This window comes from Hyperolius riggenbachi, chromosome 1, assembly GCF_040937935.1.
Source record: "Hyperolius riggenbachi isolate aHypRig1 chromosome 1, aHypRig1.pri, whole genome shotgun sequence".
NCBI classification, from domain to species: Eukaryota; Metazoa; Chordata; class Amphibia; order Anura; family Hyperoliidae; genus Hyperolius; species Hyperolius riggenbachi.
The window spans coordinates 597,683,040-597,694,158 of NC_090646.1; the positions used below are offsets into that span (position 1 = coordinate 597,683,040).

Here is an 11,119-nt window from a genome sequence, read left to right on the forward strand (position 1 = left end):
TATATCAGTGAAGAGGCGGAACACAAATGGCTTGCTAATTATAGCATGTATTGATAGTTGAGCAACACTACATGTTACGAACCTTCACGGTTCTTCCTCAGGTGTATATACACCTGAGGACGAACCGTGAAGGATCGTAACATGTAGTGTTGCTCCACTATCAATACATGCTTTAATTAGCAAGCCATTTGCGTGCCGCCTCTTCACTGATATTGCACTTTATTGCTCAGGGGCGTGACCTGAGTGAGGTGTAGTACCGGCAACGCAAGGGATATTCTTCCTGCAGGAGTTCCAGGACCGTGATCCAGCCATTTGAATATGTGGTGGACCTGCCCGATTATTACAAAGATATGGCAGGAAATTGAATCATTCTGTAATTGGGTGGGTACCAAATTCCTGCAGTTTTGACAACCAAATGATAATCTTTGGGGAAAGGGTGAATAGCTTGGAGTAGCGTAGCTAAAGAGCTGGAGGCCCCAATGCAAGTTTTACAATGGGGCCCCCCAAGCACTCTATACATAACAATTGATACGGCACACCAAAACCTGCCAATGGCAACTACAGTGTCAGAGGTGCAAGAAGGGGATGGGGAACAGTTTTTTAATGATTACCACTATTCAAAGTATCTATAGAAGTGATTATTATGAGCACAGGACCAATAGAGGGCTAATACAGTAGTTGAAGGAGAGGCCTTTCAGGACTCCTCTGGCCCAAAAGCCCCGATGCAGTCACTACCTCTGCACCCCCTATTGCTACACCCCTGCCTGCAGCTATAGTGGCTAAAAGATTGATTGCCCACAACTGGAAAAATGTAAATCCACTAAATCTAAGTGAGTGGCTACAAGAGATGGGATTTTTTTTGGAAATGGAACAGTGGGAGTCAAATGAACTATCCCCCTGTAAATTAGTAGATAATGGCGCCAAAAATGGGCCGAGATTATGAATCATTAAGGGAAAGGTAGAAAGAAGATTAGATATGGATGTAAGATCAGAGGCGTTGGCAAATGCCTGAGATCAAGGGCAGATTGAAACTTGTGTGTTGGTTGGTGGTGTGGATGTTTAATTTGGAGGTTTGTGTGAAGATTGGTTGTGTATGCAAGAATAAAATCGTTTGTAATTTTCCCCAGATGTGGTGTATAGAAAGAGATATATATTTAAAAGTTGTGTATAAATAAACAATGATGATAGTACAGCTCAACGCAGGAGCACGGCAAGGAAGCTATGTTTTCTTCTAGTTGAGCAGGTTACTAATCTGAGGAGAAAAAAAAAGAAGAAACAAACAAAAAAAAAAACAGCCTCAGTGACATCAGTCCGGGTCTACTGCGAATGCGTGGGACTGCGCTTGCACAGTAGACCCTGACTGGCATCGACTGAGGCTGGTAACGGAGATCACCACAGCTGAACAACAGACCATGGGAGGACGGCGTGGGACTTAGACTGTTTATGGGGTGGGAGGAAGCCCCGGCTAAGTATCAGAGCTGCTCTTTATCCCGTCTCTAAGTCTCTATAAGATTCCTGATAATTTTGAAATTTCAGCTGGTTCATATGTCATTATAGTGATACATACATTTTTATTTATTTATTTTTATTAAATTTTTTTTGTTTGGGGGGGGGGGGGGGGGCAATCTATGCTTTCTTTGGGTAATATTTTTGTTCAAGAAATTTGTTCAAGAATTGTTTAATTTCACAGGGATTGTACAGGGAAAAATAAGTGCAGATGCAGAGAATACACTTTTTCATTTTTCAATCTTCCTAATTTTAAAATACCACAGTTATAATATATCTCAAAATACATTATTTGGGCCGTCCTGATTAAAATGAACCACATATGTCAAATTCCATAATTAGTTGGGCACGTAGCTTACCATTATCGCCAGCCTATTCATCCGTAGTGATTGGATGTGATCGCTAGAGGGCACAGTCTGGGGACCCCAGTGCTGTACAGATGCATTGCTATGCAATAGCACAGTGATGCACTGACACAGTGTTGGGTCCCTGAACTGCTGATCTACAGGGAAAAAAAAACCTTTATTTTGTAGTGTGTTAAAAGATCTGTTCTACTGTGCTTTTAAAGAGCTTTGTTACCATCATCCTCCATAAAATTCAGCACAGCGCAGCACATAGTTGACATACCTGGTGAAGTCTATTGCCTTGAAGGTGTTTGTCTGATCTCCTCCCATCTGATTGACACCAGATATAGCTTTCATCATGTCTTCCTTATTACCGTATGTGTTCATCCTGAACATCACACTGGGATAATTTCCATACTGGATCAGACTCACCTGGAAACCACAGACATCACGTTACAATGGACAGAAGTGGAACTTGTATGAAAACATGGGAAACGGTTATAACTAAAAAACGTATAGTATTTGCATCACGCTTTTATTTATATAATAGTACTAGTTATCTTACTGCCTGTTCCTATTGGTGAGCTTTTCTCCCACTTCCTGGTTTCAGTCTTAACTGTCAGTGGGAGAAGAGTGAGTCTCCCAAATCAGAGCAATAAACTCTGGTGACTTTCTCCTCGGAACCAGTGGCATCTGGGAGAATGGGCAGTTACCTATACTTTGGGTGGGGGGGCTAATCTAGTAACTACCTATATTTTTTTTTTTGGGGGGGGGGCTAATCTGGCTGCCAATCAAAATGTTTCTATGAGGCCCCATGATTTCTAGCTGTTCTGAACTAAAAAGTGTTAATTTCTGCCTTCCCATTTAAATTGCCTTTAAATCTAAACTTCTTTTAGTTTAATGCTAGGTACACACTATGAGATTTACTGTCAGATTTATTGTCAGGTCAATTATTTCCAACATGTCAGATCTGATTTCCGATCGATTTCCATTAGAAGTGAATGGAAAATCGATCGGAAAAAAATCGGAAATTGATCGGAAATCAGAACGGACTTGTTGGAAATAATCCAACTCACAGAAAATCGGACAGAAAATCTCATGTTGTGTACAATACAATACAATACAATAACATTTGTAAAGCGCTTTTCTCCCATAGGACTCAAAGCGCATGTACCTAGCATTAGACTGTACTTTTCACAATGCAAGAAATCTAACATTTTTTTTTCATTTAATAGAAAAAGGCAGTTTAAAGATGACTTGAGTTCAAAATGACACAAAACTTAGCACAATACTGCATTTCAATAAATACACAATTTTATGCTTTTAGTAGGAGACAAAATTTTTTAAAACGGAACTTTTAATTTAAATAATATCCTAAAAACAGGTGCTGCCTGTACTACTTGTAATGATAATTGACTAGAGAGGAGAATAGGATGGATACATGTAAAAATGGTGCACCATTCCGCCGACAAATGTATCATAAAACACTATTTACCGGTTTAATGTACATACATTAAAACGGTAAATAGCGTTTTATGAAACATTTATTGCGGAGCGGTGCGCCATTAAAAAATGCAGGGATCGTTTATAGGCAACGGGGTCGGGGGGAGAGAGGCAGCGGGCTGCTGAGGCTCTTGTTGCTGTCTGTCCCAGCTCGGCAGCCACACAGTTTCTGAAAGGCTTTTGCAGCCTTTGGAAATATGGCCGCTGCCCCACTGCCGAGGAGTGAGGCGGATCATCTCCTGTGCCCCGAAGACATCAGGACAGGTATGTATTTAACTAAGCAACCTCCCCCCATCCATCCTCTGAAAGAGAGAGACTGTCATTGGGAGGCTCTGTCATTTTCCCCTTAGGTACTCTTTAATTGCAAAACTGATTCTGTGGAAAACGTCAGTTCTGTCCTAATTGTAGCCATGCAAGATCACCTGAGTCTTGGCTGGTCCGATGTCTAAGCCCTCCACAAATTTTTCCAAGAAGTTACGAACCGCTGACCATGGATAGATGCTGTTTGAGCCGTCACATACGAGAGCAATATCAATAACTGCAGAGCACGCTGGGAAACAAACAACAAGACAATGAAAAGGCTCCTAAAAGAGTCATTACCTTCCAGAAACTCTGGCAGGTCTGAAAAAACTTCCTACAGAAAACTTACGTAGCACTGATACCTAAAAGTCTGTTTTCATGTGACTCTGAATGAAGAACAGATATTTAATGGGTTAAGTCCAGCAGTCAGGGGTGTAACAAGAGGGGAGCAGCCACAGCAATCGCGGGGGGGGGGGGGGGGGGCAGAGCAGTGGGGGTCCCCCAACTACTAATGTTCCCTTCCTCCGATACAGGGGGGGACCATCCTTCAGATCAAGCGTTATGCCACTGCCAGCAGTTGTAGTTATGCCACTGCCAGCAGACTTATAAATGAGTGCATCTCCTCTGGCAATGTCTTCTCTGGTATTTTCATCTGTAGGTATCAGTGTACTATATGAATAAATGAGAGGCAGTTTAATCTCCCAAGGGGCCTCATTTTTTTTAGTTCAGCTGTCCAACCTCCACAAAACTTTCCTCTCTGCTGGCTGCATGGAAGTATTTGCCTTTAAAGGGGAACTTCAGCCTAAACAAACATACTGTCATTAAGTTACATTAGTTATGTTAATTAGAATAGATAGGTAATATAATCTCTTACCCACCCTGTTTTAAAAGAACAGGCAAATGTTTGAGATTCATGAGGGCAGCTATCTTTTTGGTTGAAAGGTGACAGGGAGCAGGAGACACAGTTCCCAACTGTCCTGTGTGCTGATCACCCCTCCCAGCTGCAAGTGCTAGGCTTCAAATGTCAAATTCAAAATGTAAAAAAAAAAAAATTGCACCAAAACAGCAGAACGAGAACAACAACATCAGAAATCCCATCATGCTTTGCACAGCATTAGGGGAAAAATGCCCGGGCAGTTTTTTTCTGTGCAGCTAAAAATGAGGCTTGTATAAGAGAAAAAAAGTTCTGATGCTGGGAAACAGTTAAAGAAACACAAAGCCTTTTCAGTGCTGCTGAGTAGATTTTTAGTCTGGAGGTTCAATATCACAGCCCTTACACACATGCATAAATATTAGGATTAAGCATTATTTTGCTTATAAACTATCTATTTACTGCTGTCCAGCTACTCTACATAAATGTCTGTGTTCAGTATTGTCTATGCTTTCAGTTTCATTGTCTATGTTGCCAATTATATGCGTCATTAAAAATGAATACAAAAAAACCTTCCGAAGCAGGAAATTTGGGCAACCGCTATCGGAAGAAACTTGGGGACCGCCATAGGCACCATATTTAAATTGCAACTATAGTGTGAAATTTCACATCATAGCCACAATTTCTAATGACACCTATGGCTACAACCCACCGTTACCGTTATTGCGGCAGATTGGCTACTGTGGTCAGTAAGGCTGGATCCATACTATAAGCACTTTTCTGAGTGGTTGCTGAGTCCTTGTGATTGCTCAGCGCTTTCTGAGCGCTTTTTAAAAATCTCTCCCATTCAATTTCATTAAAAATCGCGGAAAAAAAATCACGTAAAAATTGCCGTGTTTGCGCCATTGCATACGTGGCGATTTTTATGTGATTTTTACCGTGATTTCTAATGAAAGTGAATGGGAGTGATTTTTAAAAAACTCTCAGAAAGCTCTCAGCAATCACAAGTGCTTTGCAAGCGCTCATAAAAGTGCTTATAGTATGGATTCAGCCTTTAGGTTAGTTGTGGAGGGAGTGTTTGTAAGGGTTAGGCCTGAGGGGGCGGCGGTTAGGGATAGGCATTGGTAAGGAAAGGTTCGGTGTGAGAGTAGTGTTCGGTTATGTTGTAGTTAAATATCAGTATTGTTTACCGATACTTTACTATGGTAATTTACACTTTAAAAATGTAGAATATCAGTCAATTTTACAGATATTAGCTGAAATTGGGAGCCCAAATTTCCTTGTGCCCCTTTTTCGTGCACCAATTTTTTTCATCTACATGTGGAAAGCATTAGCTAACCATTCATAAAGAAGAAATCTCAGAAGGGTTTGCCCATTCCCTGCAAAAAGCATAACAGATATGGGATGATGCTGGAGCTAGCAGAGAGGGATCTCCATCTTTGTTGGCTCTCTTCCTCCCTCCTCCTATGTCTAGGAATGAGCTGATATTTAGCTGCTGGGGAATTTGCATACCAGATGATTGAAAAAGGCTATGTTTATTGCATCAGCATCAGCTAAGTGTGAATAACTTAAAGATAATCTGTAATTTTTACAACAAAAAGCATACCATTCTATTCATTATGTTCTCCTGGGCCCCTCTGTGCTGTTTCTGCCACTCCCTGCTGCAATCCTGGCTTGTAATTGCCAGTTTTAGGCCGTGTTTACAAATAAACTAACTAGCTTGTGATAGGCTCACATAAGCAGAGTGTGTGAGTCATACAGAGCCTGCAGGGGGCCTGGAGGGGGTGTGTATAGCTTCTACCAATCACAAGCAGCCCTGCACACTCCACACATTCCAGCCTTAGCCGACAGAGCCGACAGAAGAAAACAGATGAGATCATATAACAGAGATAACACAGGCACTGTGCAATTAGGAAAGGCTGCAGTAATCCAGAGCACATTAGAACAGGCAAAGGAACTTACAGGATAGAAGAACTAAGGCTGAAAATTTTGTTTCAGAGTCTCTTTAAGGCATACTACTACGGCTGCGAATTGTGTGAAAACCTGCCAAACTGAGTAACATGATAGCTCTACACTGAATATTTAACCGGTTCCAGACCACACTATTTGAAATCTGCGCCCTGTTCGGGACCTGTTATCCCTGCCAGGACATAAATTTCAGTTAGCCCGCTGCACATTCCTGCCGTTACCGCCGATCGCACCACCCATCCGCCGCTGTAGCCCCCTCACCCTACTGTTGGTATGACAGCGGAGCTCCGGGAGGCAGTCAGGAGCTGATTTCATTGGCTCCTGACCCTGTGATCACTATGAGCCAATCATTGGCTCACATTGATCACAAGGTCAACAGCTAATGAAATCAGCTTCTGACCGGCTCTGCCCTCATAGCGACGGCAGGACTAGTGAGCTTCAGTGACTGGAGTTATGATTGGAGGTAGCAGCATGTCCGTACGGTGTGGTTAAAGTGACACTGAAGCGGAAAAAAAAAAAACTTGTGAGATAATGAATTGCATGTGTCATACAGAGAATAGATACGGATAGAAGGGGAATTGAAGGAGAATTCCACATAGTTAAACAGCCTAGGCTAAGCATCACTGGGAGGGAGGGGTTACATAATAATATACAATATATACAAATAGGAGGTGTTTCTGAATATTTTCCTGTATTCTACTATATGTCACTACAGTGCCTTAACTATGGTTAATTCTCATGTTATACTCACTTTGAAGAGCAGGAGAAAAGCTTCGGAGCACTTTAAATGTTGGGCTTATGTCAGAGCACATCCCTGTTGCATAAAAGTTGTTTCCACATTGCTGTGCCCATAGCGGGCCACATGTCTAAAGAGGGAATAAATATATAATAATGCTCACATCAGGATATATCATTACAGAAATCCCTAATCTTTACAGAAAGAAGAAGGAGATCTATGCTATATTCAGCTGAATGCACACTTTTCTCTGCCTTAGTCTATGAGAGCCAACTGAATGAAAGTATGAAGACTTCCATATTGCTTTAAACCATGCAGCAGCCACAGGGATCAAAAGTAGGATTGCTTGTAATCGAAATTACGAGTAGCACTTACTGGCCACAGGAGGGGGAGGGGGGGGGGGTTAAACCACCCATGCGCCACCTATAGCCGATGCACTCCACTCATGTTCTACGTCGCGTTCCACTTCACTCCCATGCTTCCTTCTTCCAGGCTGAAGGAGGAAGCATGGGAGTGATGTGGAACGCAAGTGGAGTAGCTATAGGCGGCAGTAAGTGATACTCATAATTTTTATTACGAGCAACCCTAATTCCTCTAGAGTAAGAAGGTGACTTGACATCAGAGAGAGGTGGGGCCCGCACCAGCTTGTGTTCTGCAGCTCTGCCCCCTTGAACACGCCAGCATAATTTCATTATTAAGGGGCTTATAATTTGCTGAAGGGGTCTTTTTCTGACTCCTTGATCCACATAGGGTGACACCATGCCGGACTTGATCCAGCAATGACACCCCTACAGTGTTGCCAACTCATCCCTTTAATTACTGACACATCTAAGTTATACAGGTTCTGTGGCTATTTTCACATAATCAGTGCCTTAAAGGATACCCGAAGTGACATGTGACATGATGAGACATGTGTATGTACAGTGCCTAGCACACAAATAACTATGCTGTGTTCCTTTTTTTCTTTCTCTGCCTGAAAGAGTTAAATATCGGGTATGTAAGTGGCTGACTCAGTCCTGACTCAGACAGGAAGTGACTACAGTGTGACCCTCCCTGATAAGAAATTCCAACTATAAAACACTTTCCTAGCAAAGAATGGCTTCTGAGGGCAGGAACGAGATAAAAAGGGTCAGTAGTTCATAGATATTAACTCTGGCATACTTCAATGAATGTGTCATTGAGCAAAAACAATGAAACAGTTAAAACTTTAAAAGTACATTTAAATGTAAAATAAAACTGTGGAAAATCTTAAAAAGTCATTTTTAGGAGAAGGAAGATAGATGCAATTGTTTATTTCACTCTTTTATTTTCGCCTCGGGTGTCCTTTAACTGCATCTACCTAGCCACAAAACCTGTATAATTCATATGTGTCAGTAATTAAAGGGATGAGTTGGCAGCACTGCACCCCTAGTGACAGTCAAAATGCGCCTACGTAATATTTATATGTGGAGGTGGAGGATGGTGCCAGCGTCGATCAGAGTGCCAGACTCAGTCCAACTCTTTGATCTGAGGAAGCTGACGCTCTGCTGGATTTTATCCGGCAACAGTGTCACCTAAAGACAGCCATTTTTCTTATATGCAACTATGTCTGACATAGGAGCAGAAAGGGTTAAAGCTGCTCATCCAGAAGTCTCTGTGTCCAGATAATGGCTGACTGCACAGGGCAGCTCTTGTTTTATAAATCTCAATGAAGTTCAGGGAAAATCTAGCATCAATGTAAGAATGTTCCTACAAATATCCCCAAAGAATCTCTTCGTAACATCCAAAGAAACTCCCACTTGAGTGGATGCAAAATGGACACGATAAGCTCTGTACATTTTGCATCCGCTCTGCGCCATCCGCTCTGCATCCGCTGCCGTCCAAAGCGATCTCCGCTCACCTATGTCGCTCCATCCCTCTATATTCAGCCCGGAAGCCAGCAGGAGCGTGGGGCTCTCCATAGGCTGCATTAGGCCTATTAGGCCTAGCAACAGGGTGAAATTTCATTGGCCAACTATGAACCAATGAGAATTGTCCCTGTTGCGTAGGATTCCCATTGGTCTTTTGCAGAAACTGTCCATTAAAATATTGTAAGAATGTTAAATATTCTAAGTTCAAAGTGGCAGACTCTAATCAGCTAAAAAACACCTGCACAGGGTTCCTATATTTGCGTCACCTTTGAAGTTGAATTACTGAAATAAATGGACTTTTGCACAAGATTCTAATTTTTCGAGTTTCACTTGTAGCCTGGGGAGGTAGTTTGGCATTAAAGATGAGACATTGCAAAACAAAACAAGCTGATCTCTTGCCATTGTTTTTATTACAAAATGTATCTGCATCACTTCATCTCTATTTTATGCTTTAATCGTTTTATGATATAGTAAGTACAGAAATATGCCACTACTATTCACTGACTAAAATATCACGCCAAAGACAAAAATGGCATTTCCAATTTACTGTATTTTATTTTTTAGCTTACCAGAAATCCTCCTGTGTTCTCATTCCTTATCAGAGTCAGTCCAAGGCTCATTTGCTCCTTTATTTCAGTGACATTAGGGATAATAGTACTACCTGAGATACAATAAAAAACAAATAAATCGATCACGAAGAAAGTAATTTCCGCCCCACTTAAGGAGGAACTGTAGTAAAAATAGTATATTGAATAAAATTGCTTATTGTTTACTATATTCATCTATAGATTATTTAGTCAGTATTTGCCCATTGTAAAATCTTTCCTCTCCCTGATTTACATTCTGAAATTTACCACAAGTGGTGACATCTTTAGTTCTGCCAGGTGATCTGCATAGAATACAGTATGCTTGGCAGTTGGAAAAAGCCGTTATTTCCCACAATGCAATGAGGTTCACAGACCGCAAACTGTCAGGACCATGGTCATGACATAACACTGTGGGAGGAGTTTCACCACAATATCAGCCTGATGATCTATTTAAAGGGATACTGTAGGGGGAAAGGGGGGGGGGGCCTCGGGGGAAAATGAGTTGAACTTACCCGGGGCTTCTAACGGTCCCCCGCAAACATCCTGTGTTGGCGCAGCCACTCACCGATGCTCCGGCCCCGCCTCCGGTTCACTTCTCGAATTTCAGACTTTAAAGTCTGAAAACCACTGCGCCTGCGTTGCCGTGTCCTTGATCCCGCTGATGTCACCAAGAGCGCTCAGCGCAGGCCCAGTATGGTCTGTGTTTGCGCAGTACACTCCTGGTGACATCAGCGGGAGCGAGGACACGGGCGTGCAGGCGCAGTGGTTTTCTGACTTTAAAGTCAGAAATTCCATAAGTGAACTGGAGGCGAGGCCGGAGCATCGGTGAGTGGCTGCGCCAACACAGGATGTCTGCGGGGGACCGTTAGAAGACCCGGGCAAGTTCAAGTTCAAGTTCAATTTTCCCCCGACCCCCCTACAGTATCCCTTTAAGCAAAATGTAAAGAGTTGTCATGGGAAAGAAGGTATCAGCTACTGATTGGAATGAAGTTCAATTCTGGGTTAAAGTTCCTCTTTAAGGCTCGTACTCACATCCACCAAAGCGCACAGCCAACCCGATGACATTACCAGCCACAGGACAACACGTTGACACGACTTGTACAAACTAAATGACCATTTCATTTACAAAATGAATATGGTATATATATGGTATTTTAAATTGTACAATATTTTGTAATAGTTGTACTTTGAAGCGGATCTAAACTCAGAACTTCCTCTCTGCTCTAAAAGATAAGCAACAGCATAATAACCTGTAAGGCTGGGAACACACTTAGCAGAAACACTAGCGTTGCGGACAATGCAGCGGTTTTGCCTGCAATGGTGGGCTGCATCAAAAAACGCATATAAAAAACGCTCATGTGTTTTATATGTGTTTTCTAAAATGCGTTTTTTAAAATGCTGGTTTTGTTGCATAT

At 42.1% G+C, this 11,119-nt stretch overlaps 1 protein-coding gene across 1 annotated transcript in view; it reads right to left on the reverse strand.

The window, feature by feature from the left end:
- ITGA2 (integrin subunit alpha 2) overlaps positions 1 to 11,119 on the reverse strand; it is a 192,287-nt gene that overhangs the window by 74,986 nt on the left and 106,182 nt on the right. The window contains exons 4-7 of the mRNA XM_068249456.1: positions 9,687 to 9,778; positions 7,244 to 7,358; positions 3,776 to 3,903; positions 2,134 to 2,282 (exon numbers count right to left, since the gene is read on the reverse strand). Coding sequence (XP_068105557.1) covers positions 2,134 to 2,282; positions 3,776 to 3,903; positions 7,244 to 7,358; positions 9,687 to 9,778 — 484 coding nt within the window. The remainder of the gene's footprint in view (positions 1 to 2,133; positions 2,283 to 3,775; positions 3,904 to 7,243; positions 7,359 to 9,686; positions 9,779 to 11,119) is intronic.